General features: G+C 44.7%; 1 protein-coding gene across 1 annotated transcript; it reads left to right on the top strand.

The window, feature by feature from the left end:
* Positions 1 to 903: 903 nt before the first annotated feature.
* MANSC1 (MANSC domain containing 1) lies at positions 904 to 13,703 on the top strand. The gene is made up of 4 exons (XM_065423667.1): positions 904 to 992; positions 6,057 to 6,379; positions 7,386 to 7,526; positions 12,877 to 13,703. The coding sequence occupies exons 2-4, from the start codon at positions 6,157 to 6,159 to the stop codon at positions 13,701 to 13,703; spliced, it is 1,191 nt and encodes a 396-aa protein (XP_065279739.1). The 5' UTR covers positions 904 to 992; positions 6,057 to 6,156.
* Positions 13,704 to 24,168: the final 10,465 nt, after the last annotated feature.

The raw sequence follows: 24,168 nt of genomic DNA, 5'->3' as shown, positions 1-24,168 counted from the left end.
CCTCTCCCTGGAGTCCAGGGCCGGTGCTACCATTAAGGAAAACTAGGCAGTTGCCTAGGGTGCCAAGATTTGGGGGCACCAAAAAGCGGTGCCCCCAATTTTTTTTTACAGCGTTCCTGGGCTGGGCTGCCGGCAGTGCGCTGACACGTGCGGCTCAGACTCCCTCTCCCAGAGCAGCGGCCGCTCCACTTCTCCCGCCTCCCAGGTTTGCGGTGCCAATCAGCTGTTTGGCGCCGCAAGCCTGGGAGGGGAGGAGAATTAGAGTTGGGGCGGCGTGCTCGGGGAGGAGGCGGAGCAGAGGTGAGCTGGGGTGGGGAGCTGCCGCACGGCTCCCCAAGGGGGGAGCTGCCACGGGGGGGGGCGCCTCAGGGCAGAGGGGGGGACGGGGAGCTGCCGCAGGGCTGGGGGGGACGGGGAGCTGCCGCAGGGCTGGGGGGGGCGCAAGGTGGAAGTTTTGCGCCCTAGGCGAAACTTCCTTGCACTGGCCCTGCTGGAGTCATGTTATTAGGTAAGATTGTGAGCTTGAGAGAGAGAGAGTGTGTTGGGGGAGGGGAAGGAGTAAGTTTTTAACTCTCATGGTTGCAGAGAAAAGCTGGAAGATGTGAATCCTGAAAGCTCAAAACCAGGAGGCAAATGAAAAGACCCCAGAAAGTGTTGCTGTTTTTTTTTTTAATCTTATTCTTATGCCAATCATTTTGAGCCTCATTCATGATTTGTGAGCAGGGGGCTGAGTAGCCCCATTGGGATCAATAAAACTAGTCACTGGAGTCAAGCTAAGCACTGGAGTTTGTTTTCAAGCGTCCGGGATCACATAGACCTCAAAGTCACACAGCTCAGCCCGCCCCTGCACTCCACAGCTCTGCCCCCTCCCTCCCTCCCTCCCGGACCCGGAGGCGCCTCCAGAGCCAGGAGACGTGAAAGCAAAGCTCCTTCGTTCGGCTGCTGTAGCTTCCCTGGGCAGCGCTGCCCGCTGCGAGGGACGTCTCTTGCCGGTAAGGGTGTCTGCAGAGAGCAGAGCGAGGGGGGATCTGGGCAGGCTGAGATGCAGGGGACCCTGAGCAGCTGCTACTCCTTGGGGCAGGAGAGAGATATCCGGGTTGCAGCCAGTTCCTGTTGGCCAGGCATAGTACATTGGGGAGCCTGACCCTGAGCTGCTAAACTGAAAACAAGTTGCAAGTCATTTAGAACAGTGGTCTTGTTAATTGGTGCCTTAATCCTCTCCCCCTCCCTTTCCTGTCCCAGCAGCCGTTTCCTCTCCTTTCTGTGTGCATGTGTAATCTCCTTCCCTGCCCACCGGCTTTGATTCAGGGCTCGGGCTCCCTGAAAACATAACAGCAAACACAGCTTCTTGTGACGCCCTAGGGATTATTGTGCCCCTCTGCCCCACCCACATATGCGGGATGGGGAACCTGTTTTTCCTGGCAGATGGCCGTGTAAGCAGCGCTGCTCCTCCTTCTGTGTAGTTATGTAGTTTTCAACGAGTTGCCCAGTTTGCTTAAAGGGGCAATGAGTGTTCCCTTAAACTAGGGACATAAAAAAAAAATCTTGCTCCTTCTTTTGACGGGGGGGACGGGGCGGGACGGACACGTGTGGAGGGGAATGAGGTAGGGGAGGAGGAACTAACTGTTGTTTGTTTGTATACAGAGGCTACTTCCCATATCCCATGTCAAAATAATTTAAAGTCTTTATGTTCATGAAAGAATATAAGAACGGCCATACTGGGTCAGACCAAAGGTCCATCTAACCCAGTATCCTGTCTTCAGACAAAAGAGGGTCCTGTGGCACCTTTAAGACTAACTTCTGTTAGTCTTAAAGGTGCCACAGGACCCTCTGTTGCTTTTTACAGATTCAGACTAACACGGCTACCCCTCTGATACTTGTCTTCAGACAGTGGCCAATGCCAGGTGCTTCAGAGGGAATGAACAGAACAGGTAATCATCAAGTGATCCATCCCCGGTTGCCCATTCCCAGCTTCTGGCAAGAGAAACCCCCCCCCCCTTTGCCCTCCTAGCTGATAGCCTATTCTCCATGAATTTATCTAGTTCTTTTTTGAGCCCCATTATAGTCTTGGCCTTCACAACATCCTCTGGCAAAAGAGTTCCACAGGTTAACCCTGCCTTGTGTGAAGAAATACTTTCTTTTGTTTGTTTTAAACCTACTGCCTATTAATTTCATTTGGTGACCCCTAATTCTGTTTTATGAGGCGTAAATAACACTTCTTTATTTACTTTCTCTACACCAGTCATGATTTTATAGACCTCTATCATATCCCCCCCTTAGTCATCCCTTTTCCAAGCTGAAAAGTCCCAGTCTTGTTACTCTCCTCATATGGAAGCTGTTTCATACCCCTAATCATTTTTGGTGCCCCTTTCTGAACCTTTTCCAATTCCAATATATCTTTTTTGAGATGGGGTGACCACATCTGCACGTAGTATTCAAGGTGTGGGCGTGCCATGGATTTATATAGAGGCAATATGATATTTTCTGTCTTATTAGCTATCCCTTTCTTAATGATTCCCAACATTTTGTTTGCTTTTTTGGCTGCACATTGAGTGGATGATTTCAGAGAACTATTCACAATGACTCCAAGATGGCTTTCTTGAGTGAGAACAGCTAATGTAGACTCCATCATTTTATATGTATAGTTGGGATTATGCTTTCCAATGTACATTACTTTGCATTTATCAACATTGAAGTTCATCTGCTATTTTGTTGCCCAGGCATCTGCTTTTGTGAGTTTCCTATGTAACTCTTCGCAGTCTGCTTTGGACTTAACTATCTGGAGTAGTTTTGTATTATCTGCAATTTTTGCAACCTCACTGTTTATCCCTTTTTCCAGATCACTTATGAATATGTTGAATAGAACTGGGCCCAGTACAGACCCCTGGAGGACTCCACTATTTACCTCTCTCCATTCTCAAAATGATCATTTATTCCTACCCTTTGTTTTCTATCTTTTAACCAGTTACTGATCCATAAGAGGACCTTCCTGCTTATCCCATAACAGCTTACTTTGCTTAAGAGCCTTTGGTGAGGGACCTTGTCCAGGGCTATCCCAAGAGGGGTGTGGGGCCTGGGGCAAATCAGCCTGTATGGGGCCCCCCTTAATATTTTTTTATACAGGTGAAATCTTGTTACAGGGAACTTCAAGGGAAGCTGCTGGCCACAGGTTAAATATTGATAGCGCCCAGCTGCATAATTATAATGTTATGTTATATTGTAGTTCTTTTTTATAATTATAATAAAGTTCATATAATTAAAAAAAATCACCGATCATGATCAGTGTTGCTCCACTTACATTCTGAAATCCACCTTCATCCTTGTGGTGGATGAAATCTTTGCAGCAAACTTACTTCCCAGGTGCATATGGTCTCACTTCCCTCAGTGGATTTTTTTAAAATGTAATTACATATTTGCAACACTGAGAGCCCATGTCTTGGGAACTGGGTGGCTCTTGGAGGGCCTATATGTGCCCTGGTGCTGGGGGACCACAGGACCCTCCAGCATGGAGGAGGGGCTCTAAGATCTGTTTTCTCTGGGGCTGGGAGCGGGAGGGGAGATGAAAAAGCAGATGGATGGAGGACCCCAGTTCTGAAGGGTGATGGAGAGAGCAGAGTTGTGGGACCCCAGGTCCTGGTACTGCAGGGAGGGGGACCCCAAGGCTGGAGAGCTGAAAGGCAAGGAGGATCCTGAGGCAGTGGGGTGGCCCTAGCCTGGAGGTGGCATTGGAGGACCCCACCCAGCGCTGGGAGAGGGGAAAAAGAGCAGTGGAAGGGGGAAGTGTCGGGCTCTGGGGGGACACCAGTGCTGGGCGATGGGCGAGGGAGACTCCTGGCTGGCACGCACCTGTGCTGGGGGCCCCCTGTGCTGGTGGAGGGTCCTGCTGGAAAAGGGAAGGGTCCGTCTGAGGCGGAAGGGCAGGGGCAGGGTCAGCCTGCCCTGGCACTAGTGGTGGTGGTGGGGCACTAGGACCCTGCGGCAGCAGGCGACGCCGGGAGCCGGCAGAGCAGTCTGGGGCCAGGTTACTCGCTGCTGCAGAGACTGAGACTGAGACTGAGCCCGGGGGGGGGGGGCTGTGGGCAAGAAAAAGAAATAAACGTCCGGGCCAGTGAGTGCGGGGCGTGGGTCTGGCCCCTGCTGCTGGCGCCAGGCCCCCCACTAGGTCCCTCGGCTGCCCTGCTCCCCCCCCCCGCCCCCGAGCTCGGGGCCCGTGGCAGTTGCCCCGGTCCCTCCTATGGACAGGACGGCTCTGACCTTGTCAAAGGCTTTCTGAAAATCTAAGACACTATATCCACTGGCTCACCCTTGTCCACACGTTTGTTGACCCCCTCAAAGAATTGTAGTAGATTGGTGAGGCATGATGTCCCTTTGCAAAAACCATGTTGAATCTTCCCCAACAAATCATGTTCATCTTTGTGTCTGACAATTCTGTTCTTTACTGTAGTTTCAACCAGTTTGCCCAGTACTGAAGTTAGGCTAACTGGCCTGTAATTGCTGGGATCGCCTCTGGAGCCTTTTTTAAAAAATTGGCGTCACATTAGCTATCCTCCAGTCTTAAGGTATAAGACTTAAGTATCCTGAGATCTGTATCCTTCTAATTACTAGACAGATACAGCACAGGCAGTAACATTACAAGCTTCTTCTGTGCTGTCCTGCCCATGGACCTGGAGGTCATTTAGTCTCCATGATCTATTCAAATCTTAGCCAGCAGCACTGCTAGATTTGATGGTACTTTTTGTGTTGTGGATGCATATCCATTTAAAAAGTTACTGAAGCCACTATTTGCTTGACAAAACTGCCAGTGGGGTTGTGATGGATATTCAGCTGAATATGAGCTCCCTGTATGATGCCATGGCCAAAAGGTCTAATGCAATCCTTGAACACATAAACAGGAATCTCGAGTAACAGTAGAGAGGTTATTTTCCTGCTATATTTGATGCTGGCACAACCATTGCTAGAATACTGTGTCTAATTCTGGTGTTCACAATTCAAGAAGATCTTGATAAATTGGAGAGGGTTCAGAGAAGAGCCATGAAAATGATTAAAGGATTAGAAAACCTGCCTTGTAATGATAGACACGCTGAGCTCAGTCTATTTACCTTAACAAAGAAAAAGTTAAGGTGTGACTTGATTACAGTCTGTAAGGACCTACATGGGAAACAAATATTTAATAATGGGCTCTTTAATCTAGAAGAGAAAGGTATAACAATGTCTGGAAGCTAAACCTAGAGAAATTCAGAATGGAAACAAGGCATACATTTTAAACAATGAGAGTAATTAACCATTGGAACAACTTACCAAGAGTCGTGGTGGATTCTCCATCACTGACCATTTTAAAATCAAGACTGGATGTTTTTTGAAAAGACATGTTCTAGGAATTATTTTAAGGAAGTTTTGTGGCTTGTGTTATACAGGAGGTCAGATTAGATGATCACAGTGGTCCCTTCTGGCCTTGGAATCTATGAATCTATGTAACCATTTTTACTCTATTGATCCTCTAGGAGAGCTGAGCTGGAGCATGGTTATGTAAGGGGGGCTGTGTCTCTCAATAGCAATCCCCCAAATCACCTGTTTCCAGTGTTTGCACTGATCCTCTTCGTTGCCATTTTTATGTCCTTGGGTATCTTGGTTGAAAAAGTAGGGAAGAGGATTCCAATATGTATGTCCAGGGCTGATGTAGACTTCCTGTGTGATTGTGGACAAGTCCCTTATGCCTTCTCTGCCTCCGTTCCCCCTCTGTAAAATGGGGATAATAGCAGTTTCCTACCTTATAGGTATGTAATGAAAATACATTAAAGGTTGAGAGCCACTCAGATATTATGATGATAGGGGCCAGATTCTTGTGTGCTGTATTCACCACCCTTTTTCATTTGAAAAGTGTAGCAATGTTTTTAATTGGATGCCAAGTATGTTGGGAAGTAAGTAACTTTGCATCAAGTATGTAATATAAACTTTAAAAAAAATTACCTACATTTGCTACTTGTACAAAAGGCTCTTAAAAGTTGTTGAAAACTTCACTTTGACTAAAAGAAGCCTTTCCTTATTTTTCCCCACAGATATGCATTCTTCTTAAAATGAGATTATCTTGAAGTTAAACATCAAGAAGTTCATCATTGTTTCTGACTCAAGAAGACTCAAGAAGGCACCTAAGTAAAAATGTCCATCAGCATAACTTGGTGGTCTACTTGCACATTCCTAATCATGTGTTACATGATACCTGGGCCATCCCTAAGTCAAGATTGCTCTCTAGAGAAGATGGAAAATGTTGTAATTGATATGATGCTATCTCTCTCAAAAGGCATCAGAGGGACTGAGCCAATATATACACCAACTCAGGAAGCTTGTATTAATGTTTGCTGCTTAGAAAAAAACATATCAGGTAAACTTATACTCCCTTGATTTCTGTTCTTCTCTATCATTGCTTATGACATGCTTGTAATTGGCTGGGATAGGATGAGCTGGTGTCAGCCCTCAAAGGGGAAGAACCAGGACATTCTGCATTTCCTTTCTTCTTTCAGCACTGAATGTGAATATTTCTCTCCTTTCATACCAAGACTAACAAGATATTGTGAATATTGGTCTGTTTTGCTTAACCTATTAGCCAATTAAATGAGACCTTAGTGATTAAGTCCTAGTAATGTGTATTAGTCTGAGCAATTATTGCATATATCTTGAATGTTAGGCATGCCCAATGGTTTTAAGCCCTTCCCCCTCGCCCTCACCATCCACTCCAAGACGTAGAAGCCATAACTTTGTGAGTCCAGTAGACAGAATAAAAAGAAACAATGGATTGTTTTATGTTACATTTGAGTAGCTACAAATAAAATGCTTACACTCTTCTGGGAACTTTGCTTTCCATCAAGACCTTAAAAGCAGAATTAACTGTAGCTGCAGATAGCAGCATCACAGTGTTAACAGTGAATCAAACAGCAGAAACAGTCAGGAGGCTGTGGGGGGGGATGGTGAAATCTTCTCTCAGTCTTTCAAAGAAATTAGGGGTTTTTCAAATTTATCGGATGCCTTTGAGCCAAAGGCTCATATGAAAAATGGTGTCCCAAGATCTGATATGAGGGCAACAGCACCTTGGTAGGAATCCCAGCAGGTGGGTGAGGGGAGGCTTATCCTACTATTTCTGTTAGACCACGTTGGCACGTAGAAGGAGGGGCCACATCTTGCAGATTGGCTTTTGGCTTGTAGGTATCTAGTGATATATATTTATTAATCCCCATAACTATATTATTTTCTGCAGAATGTGATATATTCATTCTTTTCCCTTCATACTGATCTGGAGGATTTTAGTCAAGCAAAGCAGGGCTTATTGCTATAAAAGAGGCAGATACAACACTTCTTGCTGCTAAAGTATATAATATATTATCCTTTTTTAGGAGACAGGCAATGTAATTTGATGATTTTTGATGCTCGAAGGATAAGCCAGCATCCAAACTGCTACTTATTTTACTGCCCTAGTAAGGAAGCTTGTCCAATGAAACCAGCAAAAGGACTCGTCAGCTACAGGATAAATAGAGGTAAACAATACTAAAATCAACTGATCATTGCCTTTGTTTATACTCATGTGCCTTACAGATATGTGTTTGCATTAGAGTTGGTCAGAAATGTTTTGATTTATCAGCAAAAAATTTAAAACGGAAAATGATCAGCTGAAAACTGAAAATTTCGTTTTGGAAATGCTACCATAGTGCCTCATGGGAGTTATAGTTTTGTGTGCCTTATACCCCCTTTTTTCTTTATGGACCTGGCTTCTCATGTGGACTGCATCTCCCATGATGCATCCTGATTGCCCCCCGCCCCGTTAGACTTAAAAATCTTTTATATTCTTTCCCTTTTTAAAAAAACAAAACAAGCCCACCCTGCCATACCATGACAATATTAATAATTAATATTAATGTGTCAAGAAATTATATCTCCTCTCTAATCTTTCATACGTATGCTTTCTGCTTAGACTGGAAGCTCTTTAGACCAGGGATTTATTCCTAAATAATACAGTTTGTGTGTGCTTAAAAAGCTTCTTCCATTTTGACACATTCTATGTGTTTCGGAGAAATTCCCTATGAGTATATTGAATATTACTGGAAGCAGTAGAAATTTAGCACCCTTGTAGCACTTTACATGTTTGAAGGGATCATATTGTGGTGGCTGAGGGGCATATAAATACCTAGTTATAGAAAGCACTGTACAAATATTAATCTTCATAACATCTCTGCAAGGATAGTAAGTAAACAAAAGTAGTAATATTCCTCTTTTTTCAGGTAGAGAAACTGAAGCAGAGCTGCAAAGTGACTTACCCAAGGCCAAACTGCATGTCAGTAGCAAGGTTTAGAGAAGACTTAGAACTCAGGAATTTCTTGTCGTCTCTAATGTGCTGTGCACTTTTTGGTGCTAATACATTAGCTATACTAAGGTCAGCTATTAAGATGTAGCAAGCTTACCAAAATATATTTTGCAGTGTAGTGGTAGCCATGTCAGTTCCAGCATATTAGAGAGACAAGGTGGTTGAGGTAATGAAGAAGAGCTCTGTGTAGCTCGAATGCTTGGTTCTTTCACTGACAGAATTTGGTCCATTAAAAGATACCTCACACACCTTGTCTCTCAAAATATACTTCTATGCTGGCACCTTATCTGACTGAACTCTTCAGATAACAAATTGACAATTAGACTGTCCTCTCGCAAGGGAGTTTATTTGGTGGTTTCAGTATGGCTCACTTTGCAGAGAACACAAGTTTTTTTTTAATATACTGGAGTTTTTCCTATCTCTCAGATATTTCCCAAAGGCTGAGCTTACTGAAGAGGTAACTTTCTCCTGGGAAGGAATTGGTTGGTGAGGGAAAGCATGCTGTCTAGCAGGGTCATCCGCATAACTTTTTCAGAAACTGTTAGGGTGCATTTGCTGTGATAACACCAGGAAACCAGGGCAGGGGAAGGAACAAATGGCTTAAACGCCTAGGGTGCAAAAACAGAAGAGTCAAAGTAATTAATTTATTATCTAACTTTTATCACACTTCTCCCACTCTTTTCTCCCCCAGGAGTATGTAGAGGATTGAAAGAGGGAAGAAAACATGTGACTGTGCTGGGCTCTTGATCTGCCAAAGTGCAATTGCTGAGTTATACTCATTGTTTTCAATTGTGCTGTTTTTCTGGCTCCTGTTCATATTGAATTATGGAAATGATGTGTGTGAACTCGTTTACCTTAAGCCTACATTGCTGATAAGCTTTTCAAAGGTAGTTACCAAGAAGCCTAGCCCACTTCTTGTGACAAACCTTTTAAGTTTGTTTTTTCAGATAGAAATGTGCACAAGGTTACAGTTATTAGTGATAAAGAAAAATACTCAAATATTGGAGCAGTTTTATTCAGTGCAAACTTGATTTTTCCAGCTCAACCACCACAGAACCAATTCATGATTCAGGAGATGTTTTATCTTCTGTTTCCAGCCACAGAAGCTATTGCTGAAAAACTACTTGGGGTTTCTGCTCTGCCTCTCACACTTTCATTTGGAACATAGACAACATTCTCTATATAAATAACCAACCATGATATTGGTGGATATCTACTGAGAATACCCATAGAATCCTATTAGACATTTCCTTTAAGAGTGGATGGCCTCTAGGAGATGACCTCCAAGGTAGTTTAGCATATGGACTATTTGAGAATGGTCCTGTAGAATACTCTTCTTTTATATTTTTTAAATAGTGGTTTGTGTACTGCTTTATCTGTCTTCCTTCAATAGCAAGATTATCTATTCTATTATAATGCCACTAGTGTGCCTAGCACTTGACAATTTCTTAAGAAGACAAAGTCCCTGCAGTAGGGAGCTTACAATCTAAAATTAAAATGAGGAAATAAAGCTGACATTTTTTTTAACCTCAAAAATATAGGGTGTGAGTAGTCAGACTCTGGCTGCAATAACGGTCTGCTTTCTGATAGTACATCCATGAGTGTTCAGGTACATCTGTTGGCTTTGTGGAAGAAGGTGAGAAGATTCATGTAGGGTGATGAGATCCTTCTTTGTCCCCCATCCAAACTGTTTCCCACAGCATAAATTACACACACACTGCAGTTTTCTGACTGTTATTTGAGGGAGTGAATTTGGTAATCTGCAGGTTGCGCAACCCAATTTACATGAATACTGTATCATTGCTCTACTTTGGGTGCTTGTCTAAAAGCATGGCTTCTACAAGTGGGGTTCAGTCCCACACTCCTTTGTTTAGAATGAGAAAGGAATGGTGGTTTAGCTGACCACATCTGCTGTATTGTTGGGCAAATTCCTTGTCTCAGAGGTAATGCACTAGGAACTGAGGAAACTGTTGGTATTTTGACCATCTAGATTTTGACCTTTGAGTTTGTGGTGCACATTAAATAATAAAATATCAAATCATGTAGATTTCCCTTTCTAACTACTGAGTAAAGCTTGCAGAAAAATCAATAACTTGTTCTTGGAAGACTCTATTTGTTTGTTTGTTTGTTTGTTTTTTTGCTGTCTGTTGGATAGATTGTGAAAAGGCCATGTGGTAACAATCTGGTATATAACGACAAGGATCTTTCTTTCCCATTCTGATTATGGTTTTAAATGGAAGTTTCTTTAAAAAGTTATTGCATTCCAGTTTACAACATAACTGTTTTTTTTTGCTCTATGCTGCTTAATGTCCCTTCTAGAAACCTAAAATATATTTCCCAACTTGTAGGACAGCAGCTGGGGTAGGTGGTCTTTCCATTTCAATTAATTGAATTAACTGTGAAGATTTTCTATTTCCTCATGACCCAATATAATGGAAGTTAGCACAGCACCCTGGAAAAAGGGGCTCCCAGTTGAGACAGAAGAAACCATGAATGTGTTTTGTATATTTTAAATCCACTACTTTTTTTTTCAAAAGTCCTATATGTATCTAATTATATCAATTTTAAGGCAGATGAAATCTGAGTGTAAGCTACTTAACAGTGTACTCTCCTTCTAAATTCTCCATATATCCAGTTTCTAGTCTTCTTCCTGTCTGTTCTCTTGCAAAGACCTGTTGCTAAGGAAGGGGGAATAGTACACAGGGTTAGTGCACTAGCCTCAGGTCAAATCCTGACTTACGCCTCAGGTGATCTCAGTCTGGTACCTATTTTGTGTGTATTGCACATTTTTCCTCTTAAGAGCAGAGATGTTGCTGGTCAAAATCAAGATATATTGAGGAAAATTCTGAGGGAAACAAGAGTGTACATCCTTCATGTAGTTTTACATTAGGAACAGTAGGGCAATCACTGATGAGGTGAGCCTGTGAGTCAACTTGCTTATCTTAGTTTCTGGCTGCTGTCAGGTGGCAGGGGAAAATTAAAGTTATACAGTGAAGGTCACCCAAATATTTGCATACTTTAATGATATGGTGAACTTTCAAAGTGGAACCTTAACATGGTCTTCTTATCACTTAACTTTTCTCAGAGAGAAAATCCATTTCTTAGAGATTTTTCAATTGAAGGAAGTGTCAAATTCTTTCACCATTAATTCTAGGTTATCTAATAAGTGTTGGGTGTGTGTGGTTTCTTGTTTGCTTAGGAATTTCATTATATGGTTAACCCTCCAGTACTTAGAGGTAATACAGTGAATAAGAGTGAAGCACCACACCCAATGGTAAATCCAGCTGACTATTGGATGATGATAATGTGGACAAAGGAGCTGTGCCAGTTAGTCTTCCCAAGAACTATTACCCAAAGTGTTAGGTTTTTTTTGTTTTGTTTTTTTGTGTAGGATCTATATACAGTATCTTAACATAATGGAATCTTTGTCAATAGTGTGAGTTTGTATGCAGCTTTTATCATGCCAAACTCTGCATATTTTGCTACCAGACTCCAGTTAATAGCTTTAACAGAGCTACAATGCACTGTGCTGCTTAGAAACTGATTCCATTTAACTTCAGAGGAAAGGGTGAACATTTTAGTCAACTACTTATGATGGACCCTGCCTCTCCTCACTTCTAACAACTCTTCATCCACTTCCCCTCATGATGGCTCAAGTTCATGCTCCTCCACAGACTTCCTGTGAGATTTTTTGCAAGTCACTTAACCTTTTTGTGCCTGTGTAAAATGAAAATAGTGGTACTTCCCTACCTCACAGGATGATTACATTGTGAGGATAACAACATTAAAAGATTGAGGCACCCAGATTCTGCAGCAACAGGGGCTTTATAAGTACCTTAGACAGATATATACCTCTACCCCGATATAACACGACCCAATATAACATGAATTTGGATATAACGCGGTAAAGCAGTGCTCCGGGGGGGCGGGGCTGCGCACTCCGGCGGATCAAAGCAAGTTCAATATAACGCGGTTTCACCTATAACACGGTAAGATTTTTTGGCTCCCGAGTACAGCGTTATATCGGGGTAGAGGTGTATGCAAAATTGACAAATACAAGTGTGACTTGGTAACTTCTGCTTCTCTGGTTGGCAGAGACTAAGAATGTTTTGAAGATGACTGGCCTGATTCTTCACTGCCTTGTACCTCTGTATAAGCATTTAAACATGTGCAATGTGAGTTCAGAACACTACCAAATCAAATGATTTCTTTGCACAGAGATAAATGCTTACATAAGGTGTAAAACAGTGAAGAATCTGGCCTGATACTTTTAGGCTTTGGAGATGGAGTATCAATTTGTGCTATGACAACTGTAATTTTAACATGCCTATTGCCAAACACTTGAGTGATTTTTTTTTTAAAAAGAGGAGAAAATCATGATACCCCAGGCAGTTTAGTTGTTTCTTTTCGGGGTGGGCCCCTTTTGTGATTCTCTATTAGATTCAGAAGAAGCAGTAAGCAGAGGAAGCATTTGATTGCTAAAGTGGATTGAATAATTAATTTATATATTTTCTTTCTATTTTTAGGTATACAGATTCTGGACTCACAGCTTGCAAATTACGACTCGAATGGAAACTCTCTTTCTTCACAAGCAGCTCGCTTTGACCTTCCCAATCAGGCAGGTCACCTGAATCATACTGTTGCTTTGCAGAAATCTATTACTTCTCAGATGTCTGAACTCATTGACCATATAGAAGAACATTTAGATAAGATTGAATTGCACACACAGTTTCCTGAAGACCAAGAGAAAAAACATCCGGAGACCTTAGATTCTTTCCCAAAACAAAAAATAACCAAGCTATTGCCTACAAGGGCTGCTAGAACGTCTCAGCTTAGCACCTCCACTCCACCACCACCTACCATGCTTCCTACCACTATCAGTAGTGCTGTACTCAAAAACACAACCACTAGCACTCAGATTCCTACTACCACTGCTTTTACCACAACTAACCACATGATCTCGAATTCCAGAACTGCTACAGAATTTGCAAGGCTAAGAACATCTGCCACCACTATCAAGCCAATAGCCACCTCTACAGACAGTACTAGCAGCATCGATCTCCTTTCTTTGTCAGTTGTTGCTTTGCTTAATAAGGATTCCTCGGCTCCTTTTCAAAATATGCACCAGGATAATAGGCAGCGTGAGTCAGAAGCCTACCTATTAGATGTTCCAAAAAGCAAGCATGCCCCTCAATCTGGTGACAAAAGTGGTCTCGTAGCGGCTTTACTTTTTGGGATAGTGTTTTTGCTATTAGTTATTGCGCTAATAGGCAGAAGAATGTCTCAATCTCTTAAAAGAAGACGTTATAATAGGCTAGACTACTTGATCAATGGAATATACGCTGACGTGTGATGGGAGGGGAAACTGAAACAATACATTGGTAAGAAGTGCAGTCTTTGTTAGAAGCTGCAGTGCTGAAATCCTTGAGGAGGGTGTGTTCTCTCTTAGCTACAGGTGGGAAAGGGGCAAGCAGCTGTGGATGTGTTCTTTCCCCCCTCCCTGCCCCCAAAAAAGTACACCCTGAATTGTGGAGTAAAATTCATTTAACTGCTAAATCATAAAATAAACAACCACTGTCTAAGTTAAGCAGAGACGTTTTTAGATTTCAAATAAAAAATCAAGATCCTAACATAATATTCTGCACCTTGATTAGGTTGTGAACAAAACTTATTTTGTGCATCTGTACAGACCATCCCTGTATTCTGTTACTATTTTGTACAAAAATATCTGTTAAACAGTGTGTAAACACTACTGTTTTACCTGACAGTCCTGTTTAATACATTGCCTCATGCCTTAGAGGGACACTTCCAACTTTAAAAAGAAATCATTCATATGCAAAACTTCACGGTGTAAGAGTAAAGGTTGCTACACACATAAACATACCTGATATAAAATCAAGGAAATGAAAGGTTAAGCCACCTAACACCATATGTCTTCTATTCCACCGCTTGCAGGCATGGGTCTTGCCACTGCCACTAACTCTCCATTACGCACAAATTTCACTCTGCCCTTTCCATAGGGATACTAATCTCTGACTTATGATTTTTGCCGTAAATGTCAGAGAGAGAACCTGCTTTGTCATTGCAAAGTAAAGCAAGCTGCATTCAAGTTTCTTCAGGACAAAAGCATGACCTAGTGACTTGGCTTCTGCCTGTAAAAGATTCTGCTCTATCCCTAAGGGTATGTCTACACTACGAGGGTATTTCGATTTCACTTAAATCGAATATGTGGAATCGATATTGCAAAGTCGAACTTGTGTGTCCACACTAAGGACAGTAATTCGACTTTGTGAGTCCACACTAACGGGGAAAGCGTCGACATTGGAAGCGGTGCACTGTGGGCAGCTATCCCACAGTTCCCGCAGTCCCCGCTGCCCATTGGAATTCTGGGTCGAGCCGCCAATGCCTTCTGGGTAAAAAAAAAGGGTCGAGGGTGCTTTTGGGTAATTGTCGTCATCCGTCTGTCACTACCGCCGTCCCTCCCTTCCTCCCTCCCTGAAAGCGCCGGCGGGAAATCACTTCGCGCACTTTTCGGGTCAGTGACAGCGCGGACGCCACAGCACTGCGAGCATGGATCCCGCTGCGACCATCGCTGCAGTTGTGGCACTTGTGAACGCCTCGCAGGTTATCATCCACCTTTCCCAGAGGCAGATGCAGATGAACCAGGCGAGGAGGCTACGGCACCGCGGTGAGGGCCTGAACTCTGAGAGGGGCACAGACCTCTCACAAAGCACGGGACCCAGCTCCGAGGACATCACGGTGACAATGGGTCATCTGGATGTTGTGGAACGGCGATTCTGGGCACGGGAAACAAGCACTGACTGGTGGGACCGCATAGTCCTGCAGGTCTGGGACGAATCCCAGTGGCTGCGAAACTTTCGCATGCGGAAGGGGACTTTCCTGGAACTTTGTGAGTTGCTGTCCCCTGCCCTGAAGCGCAATGACACCCGGATGCGAGCAGCCCTGACTGTCCAGAAGCGAGTGGCCATAGCCCTCTGGAAGCTTGCAACGCCGGACAGCTACCGGTCTGTCGCGAACCAGTTTGGCGTGGGCAAATCTACCGTGGGGGTTGTTGTGATGCAAGTAGCCAACGCAATCGTCAAGGTACTGCTCTCAAAGGTAGTGACCCTGGGAAACGTGGAGGTCATCATAGATGGCTTCGCCGCGATGGGATTCCCAAACTGCGGTGGGGCTATAGATGGAACTCACATCCCTATCCTGGGACCGGACCACCAGGCCAGCCAGTACATCAACCGAAAGGGCTACTTTTCAATGGTGCTGCAAGCACTGGTGGACCACAGGGGACGTTTTACCAACATCAACGTTGGATGGCCAGGCAAGGTTCATGACGCTCGCGTCTTCCGGAACTCTGGTCTGTTTAGACGGCTGCAGGAAGGTATTTATTTCCCAGACCACAAAATAACTCTTGGGGATGTGGAGATGCCTACAGTGATCCTTGGGGACCCAGCCTACCCGCTAATGCCCTGGCTCATGAAGCCCTACACTGGCGCCCTGGACTCTGAAAAAGAACTCTTCAACTACCGGCTGAGCAAGTGCAGAATGGTGGTGGAGTGTGCTTTTGGACGTCTCAAGGGGAGATGGAGAAGCTTACTCACTCGCTGTGATCTCAGCGAAACCAATATCCCCATTGTTATAGCTGCTTGCTGTGTGCTCCACAATCTGTGTGAGAGCAAGGGGGAGACCTTTATGGCGGGATGGGAGGTTGAGGCAAATAGCCTGGCATCTGATTACGCCCAGCCAGACAGCCGGGCGATTAGAAGAGCACAGCGGGACGCGCTGTGCATCCGGGAGGCTTTGAAAGCCAGGTTCCACAGTGAGCAGGGTAACCAGTGACTTTTAAGTTTCTGTACAGAGAAGCTGAACCTGCCCCCGTTTCTTTACCCAGTTAAGGATGACTATCCTCTCCAGTTACAGACCCCCTCCACCCCTTTCCAAAATAATAAAATCAGTTTTACTTTTGTTATTGAACAGCGTTGTCTTTAGTACTGTTTTCGCGGGAATCTTTGAAACCGGGGACGCAGACTGTGGTGGGGAGCGGGTGTAGTGTACTGATGCAAATGATCCTTCTAAACTCCAGGAATGACAGGATTCACAGTAGCGGACTGGTTGTTTCAACGGAGCCTGCCAGCCCTCCTGAGTGGGACTGCGTGTATGTGGGGGCTATGTGACTTTATGGCAGGGGGAGGAGGGTTACAGATCCCCTGCTGCGTGGCTCTGTGATCCAGGACAAGGACCGCTGCATACGATCTGTAACTGCCCTCCCCCGCCACAAAGTCACAGAGCAACTAACCCCCCCCGCCCCCCACAGAACATGAAAACCACCTCCCAGACTGACCAGGGTAACTAGTCACTGCACTGTGTATGTGCCCTGCTGCTGGACCTGCCCCCGCCTCTGTAGCCTGCTAAAGGTGACTGTCCTGTCCAATTACCAAGCCCCTTCCCCCCCTGCAGACAGACTCTCCCTCAAAACATCATGACTGAAACAGTAATGAACAGAAACGTATTTTTTATTAACAACCACACATGAAACTGGGTGGTGAAACTTGGACGGGGGCTTGGTTGAGGCGGCCAGGAAAGGACTTTTCAAATTTTGGGGAATGACAGCCTTCTGGTGCTTGAGCAGTCTGCAGGGGTGGAGTGAGAGTTTTCACGGACTCTTCCGCCCCTCCTTCTTTGGACTTTGGGCGAGGGGGGTATGGGACTTGGTGGCGGGGGAGTGCGGTTACTGATAGACTGCAGCGGGGCTCTGTCCTCCTGCCTCCGTTCCTGCAGAACATCAACAAGGCGCCGGAGCGTGTCCGTTTGCTCCCTCAGAAGTCCAAGCAGCGTTTGAGTCGCCTGCTGGTCTTCCTGCCGCCACCTCTCCTCACGTTCCATGTGTGTCCGGTGCATTTGGGACAAATTCTCCCTCCACTGGTTATGCTGTGCTGCCTGGGCTCGGGAGCAGCCCATAAGTTCAGAGAACATGTCCTCTCGCGTCTTCTTCTTCCTCCGCCTAATGTGCGCTAGCCTCTGGGAGTGTGATTCCAGGCTGGGTTGGGAGACAGTTGCAGATGTGGCTGTGGGAATGAGGAAAAGGCAGTGAATTCCTCCGAAAGATAAATGTAGTTGTGAATCAAGAACATAGTCTTTCTCTGTGAACAAGACCATGAACCACACCTATCACATGCGCACTGAGGACAAGGTCGAATTTTCGAACCTCGCCTTCAGTGCCTGGGCTTTTGCACTGCCGATCTGGGAACCGGGGCAGGACACGGTAATCTCTGTAGCAGGCAAACATGGTAAGCCGTAGACTTGTGGCAGATTAAAACTTTAGGAGTACCACTGGCCACCTTTCACATTGAAAGCACTGCCAGTCTGTGCTGCCAGCAATCGGCCAAGCAGGAACTCTGGCCCTGTCCCACCCCCTCGCGGATGTGCCAGGGAAAGATCCCTGGATGCTGGCCCTCTCCTGCCCCCACCGCGTGGCTGTAAACCAGCGGTCACAGTTCTGTAAAGGAACTTGTTGCAAGCAGTCCCAATACTAACAGTCCCCTACCTAATTCAAAGCAGGTTGTCATGAGCGACATTACTCTCATGAGGATCCCGGACACCGAGATCCAAAGGATGCTTCGAGAAAGCCTGCAGAGACCGGGGCCCTATGCCGCCATGCTATGCAAGGCACTGATACCAGAGTACCTGCTTGTCTCCTGGCGCAGGAACGTCTCGTACTTCGGAGGACCAAGTAAAGCCGCTCTCCCCAGGAACCTGATGAACAGGCTATCCCATTACTTGCAGGAGAGCTTTGTGGAGATGTCCGTGGAGGACTACTGCTCTATTCCCGGACATATAGACCGGATTTTGATCTAGCTGCAGTAGCAGGGACTAAAGAGTGGAGCAGCTTGGGCAGCACAATCATGCACAACCGGACACTGTTTGATTTTTTTATAAATAGTTGTTACTGATTATTTAAGCGCCCAGGGGGAAGAAATCATGAATCACAGATTGTTATTAGTCTTAATATTGAAGTTTTGTAAAAAATAAAGGTTTATATGTTTAAAGCACTTACCGCTTGATCCTTCCCCTGAATCTGTGTCCGGGTTACATGCTGGGGAGGGTTGGTAGGGGATCTCTGTAAGGGTGATGAAGAGCTCCTGGCTGTCGGGGAAATCAGCTTGGTAAGCGCTGCCGACTGCCTCGTCCTCCTCATCTCCTTCCTCATCTTCCACGTCCGCTAACATGTCCGAGGAACCGGCCGTGGACAATATCCCATCCTCAGAGTCCACGGTCAGTGGTGGGGTAGTGGTGGCGGCCGCACCAAGGATGGAATGCAGTGCCTCGTAGAAACAGGATGTGTGGGGCTGGGATCCGGAGCGTCCGTTTGCCTCTTTGGTCTTCTGGTAGCCTTGTCTCAGCTCCTTGATTTTCACGCGGCACTGCGTTGCATCCCGGCTGTATCCTCTCTCTGCCATGGCTTTAGAGATCTTCTCATAGATCTTTGCGTTCCGTCTTTTGGAGCGCAGCTCGGAAAGCACGGACTCATCGCCCCACACAGCGATGAGATCCAAGACTTCCCGATCAGTCCATGCTGGGGCCCTCTTTCTATTCTGGGATTGCACGGCCATCTCGGCTGGAGAGCTCTGCATCGTTGCCAGTGCTGCTGAGCTCGCCACGCTGTCCAAACAGGAAATGAGATTCAAACTGCCCAGACAGGAAAAGGAATTCAAATTTTCCCGGGGCTTTTCCTGTGTGGCTGGTCAGAGCATCCGAGCTCGGACTGCTGTCCAGAGCGTCAACAGAGTGGTGCACTGTGGGATAGCTCCCGGAGCTATTAGCGTCGATTTCCATCCACACCAAGCCTAATTCGATATGGCCATGTCGAATTTAGCGCTACTCCCCTCGTTGGGGAGGAGTACAGAAGTCGAATTTAAGAGCCCTCTATGTCGAACTAAATAGCCTCGTGGTGTGGACGGGTGCAGGGTTAATTCGATTTAACGGTGCTAAATTCGACATAAACGCCTAGTGTAGACCAGGCCTAAGTTGGTATGACTCAACATCTAATCAAAGAGCATGCACAGGCTTCTGATGGAGTTCACAGCAACAACAGGATTGCTATCAATAGAGAGGGCAATGGGCGGTAGGCAATCTTCAGTTTCATAACTATTGCAGGTAAATAAGAAAGTTTAAAGGACAGCTATGACTACATCACACAGATCTGTCCAGCTGTCAGAAATGCCTCCTCCAATCAATAGAAATGTCTCAGCAAGCTTGTATATCTTTTGAGTTTAGTAGAAGAAGCTCTAAGCTGTCTCAGTGCACTGGGGAACCCAGGCAGCACTGCTGTCCCAGTGCTGAGCTCACACTTCATACCAGGCCCACTGCACAACCCTGTCCCCTCACTCCCAACCTCCCTGTATCTAATACCATGTTGCCCCTTCTTATACCCCCCTCCACACACGCATCTTCATTCACGTCCTGTGTAGAGTTGCCACTTCTGAGGTACAAAAACCTGGAACATCCGAAAGGATCCTGAGCCCATAAAACTGGACAGCTGGCAGTGTGTACTGAGCATCCTTGCAGATTTCCCAGGATAACTACCTCAAAATAGGGATGATCCTGGGAAAACCTGGGCAGGTGGCAACCCTACTCTCATGCTTCCACTACATGGCTGTTAACATCCACAGGCACTCTACACATGGACTTCCTTGTCTCTGGGGATGGGGGCAAGGGATGAGCAAGAGTGTGGGAGTGAACAGCCACATTCAGGAGGCATAGCTGTGGGAAGCAACGATGTGTGGGATGGGATGACAGGGTTTGTAGCATCCAGTTCTTGTTTTTAAGGCTTGTCACAACCATGAAGTCTAGAATCATTTTTTTTTAAATGAAAGTCTAGATCCTAGAGCATCCATTTGACAGCCAGTATAATCAACAACAGGAAAATGGGATTATCATCAATAAGGGGAAATAATTCATTTTTAAATTAAAAAAGTAACCTATATCCAATTAGTTCTTAGGCTGTGTGTGAAATTTGGTGCTTGAGATGAGGTTTTTTTGGATGGGATTAAAAGAGGAGTACAAAAATAATTTCCTTAGAATAAATTTCTTAAAGCATCCATCTTTAATTTTAACTCAAACTAACAGATTTATGAAGAAAAATTAATTGTTCACAGATTAATTTATGCAAAACAAAGAAGTTGAAAACTTGCTCTAAGTGAACTTCATTGTATGGAGGCAAAACCAGCTTCTTCATGATGCTTAAATCTGCAAATGTGTCATTGTAACATTAGGTAACACCTTAGATCTGTGGTTTTCAAACTTTTTTTCTGGCGACCCAGTTGAAGAAAATTGTTGATGCCCGTGACCCAACAGAGCTGGGGATGAGGGGTTTGAGGTGTGGGAGGGGGCTCAGGGCTGGGGCAGAGGGTTGGTGTGTGTGGGGGGGATCAGAGCTCTGGGATGGGGCTGAGGATGAGGGGTTTGAGGTGCAGGAGGGGGCTCCAGGTTTCGGGGTGGCTCAGGGCTGGGGCAGGGGATTGGGGCACAGGGTTGGGGCGCGGGCTTACCTCCGGCAGCTCCCGGTCAGCAGCACAGCTGGGGTGCAGAAGCAGGCTTCCTGCCTGTCCTGGCACCGCCCTGGAAGCAGCCAACAGCAGGTCCGGCTCCTAGATGGAGGCATGCAAGTGGCTCTCGCCCGCAGGCACCCCCCAGCACCTATTGGCCAGTTTCCGGCCAATGTGAGTGCGGAGCTGGTGCTCGGAGTGGGGGCAGTGTGCAGAGCCCCGTGGCCTCCCTGCCTAGGAGCCAGACCTGCTGCTGGCCGCTTCCGGGGCGCAGCGCGGTATCTGAACAGGTAGAGACTACTAGTTTTTACTGGCCGGCCGCCAGGGTCCCTGGATGCTGAGCAAGGTGACCCAGTGCCTTGCATTTGTCGCGGCCTGAAGTTTGAAAACCACTGCCTTAGATTATGGTAAATGAAAAATATTAGAGAGAGAACAGCATTTCCATTTTATCAGCTCACTTTGTGTAGTTGACAACACTATGTCTGTAATCAGTTTTTTCCCCCCCACTATTTATATGAGACTCTTAGCAAGTAATATGGGGGGAAAACATATTTGGAAAATATGTTTGTGAAATGATAAATATAGTCAGAGGGACATAGGAGCAGCAGTAGTGCCTGAAACTACTTCTAACTTTCTTCTTAAGATGGCTGACTAGATTTGAAGTTGACTATGTTCCTTTTAAAAGGACAGTCAGTATTTGTTTGAAGTCTTGAATATGGTCTGTGTCAGCAGACCTTGTTAATACATCATATGTGTTTAATAATAATCCCTATTTGCATATCTCTTAGTGACAGACAATTTACTCATACACATGCTGTGGAAAGAGCTTAGCTTTTACTGTCTGGGCCAGAAGGAGGCTCCCTTTTAGCTCACTTGCTGGAGCGGCTGTCTAAAGCCATGAAGTTCCCAGTGTGAGTCTCTATTGTAGTAAGGTTTCAGAGTAGCAGCCGTGTTAGTCTGTATCCGCAAAAATAACAGGAGTACTTGTGGCACCTTAGAGACTAACAAATTTATTAGAGCATAAGCTTTCGTGGGCTACAACCCACTTCATCCGAAGAAGTGGGTTGTAGCCCACGAAAGCTTATGCTCTAATAAATTTGTTAGTCTCTAAGGTGCCACAAGTACTCCTGTTATTATTGTAGTAAGGAGGTTGTTGGAGACAGGTGGGGAGGGGGTGTTAATTGGGATAGTCTTTTCTTTGGAGGAAGCTGATAGTTGGCAGACACAGTATGCATTGGGCTCTGGCTCTGGCCCAAGTGGTAGGTTAATGTAACTAAAAATACAATCTTAAAACATTGCATCTAAATGAGATAGTAAACAGACATTTGACATTTTAACAATAGACGCATGGAAATAAGCTGCATGTTGGCAGTGACCAATATGGTAAGGAAACGGAGTTGAGATTTGAGCTTCTACAAGAAGTGGAACAAGTTATTTTAAAAATATTCTTAGTTTCTAAAAACTGCTTGCAGTCTACCAGATTCATTTTGTTCCAGGTACAAAAGAGAAGCCATTGCATAACTTGTATGGATCATTCTTCTATTTCTGAAGTATTTTGAAGCTACACTTGAACACTAGAGGGCAACATCAGTTTATTAAATAGTTTAATAAACTGAAAAATGTTAATACTTCAAGGGTGAGAGAGGATTTGCTTTAACCACATTTTAATTGCATAAATAACTTATTCATTCTTCTTAGTAATATGCATTTTTCAGACTTAAACTTAATTTATTTTCCTGGACATCAGAAAGAGTAAATGTGTGAGGCAGAGCAGCTGTAAAAAAAAAAAAAAAATCCATTTTATATATATATATATATATATAGTGCTTTTTCATAATAGGTTTCTATGGACTACTTTCTTTTTGCACTGCATGCTCATAAAATATTACATGTGCCCCCCCGCCCCACTTCTTGTTATGAAATTGCCAACCTGTAACACACTTCAGCAGACAGTTCAAGAAATGAACAGATCAGGTAGCAGTAAAAGTCGGTGAGAAAATAAGTTGGGTTTGTCTACAATACATTAATTTTAATACAGGAAAACAATACCACAGCCATATGAAAAGTTATCAGCCAATACGACATGATATTCTGTGTACTTCTGTGACTCTTTAGCACATCTCAGGTTATGTTGCAGCACAAAGTCAAAAACTGATTGGCTTGAATCACATGAGAAATGTAGTAATTACCCTAGTCTCTAGGAGTGTTTCATATTATTATTATTTTTTATTATGCAGAACATAAATAAGATGTGTTAAAAAACTCATCAAGTTATATAGACTGGCACACATAGATGTTGTAGGGTGCCATATAAAAAGGCAAATAGAAAACCTAGTTGTGTGATAACCAATGCAAACAATCACAAAAAGAAAATGACACTCCAGAACTCCAGGTCTGTTTGGGGGCAGGGAACCCACACTTCAAACTATTGGGAGTTCAATATTGTATGTTTTCATAGGCTAGCAATTCAAGTGCTCATAATTTCAATATGACCTTGTGCCAAGTATGAAACCTTGGTACTTTAGCAATATTGCTGAGTAATAAGAAACTTCCAATCGCCAACTAAAAAAGAGTGTAGAATGACATGGAAAGGCAATCAGAAAACTCTGAGTTCACTTCCTTTTTCTCTAATCCGTAATTTTGAGCTTGGTGCAAATACTAGATGTCAGTGATGTAAATGATTTCCCCCCCCCCCAACCAGAAAGAATTATTGATGGTACAGTATTAACACATCCGCGTTCCTGACATTGGTGGTATCTCTTAGAGCATGGAATACAGGCCCTTCAAGCCACTTCTGTGACCATGACACTGCCAGGTTCGTGGATACTTTCTGGTTACTCTTCCTCGCATAAGCATAATTTTTCTCATCTCCCAGTTTGTAGCCTGTTGCTCTGGGAAAACCAGCACTTCTCGTCTCCCCAAAGGTCTGCACCTACCTTGAAAGGCAACTATATGCAAGTTCATCTGTGTTGCATGCCCCTTGTGGTGTTGGTCTCCCATTATATTGTCTTCTGTCTACATTCTTGGAGCATGCCAGAAAGTTGTTCTTTCTAGACGCCTCCTTTTTGGCCTTCAGGAAGTCCTTGTCTATAGAAAATCTCTAGCTCATGCTTGAGAGAGGAAATTTTATATCATATATAATTCATAAGGATATTAATATGCAGACCATAAATTCAGGTGTAGCCATCCATCACAATGCCCACTACTGTGTTCTTCATTTATTATCTGGATTAAATATTCTTTTCCAGTTTCAGTACA

This window comes from Emys orbicularis, chromosome 1 (genome assembly GCF_028017835.1).
Source record: "Emys orbicularis isolate rEmyOrb1 chromosome 1, rEmyOrb1.hap1, whole genome shotgun sequence".
NCBI classification, from domain to species: domain Eukaryota; kingdom Metazoa; phylum Chordata; order Testudines; family Emydidae; genus Emys; species Emys orbicularis.
This window is presented reverse-complemented; position numbering and strand designations above follow the sequence as displayed.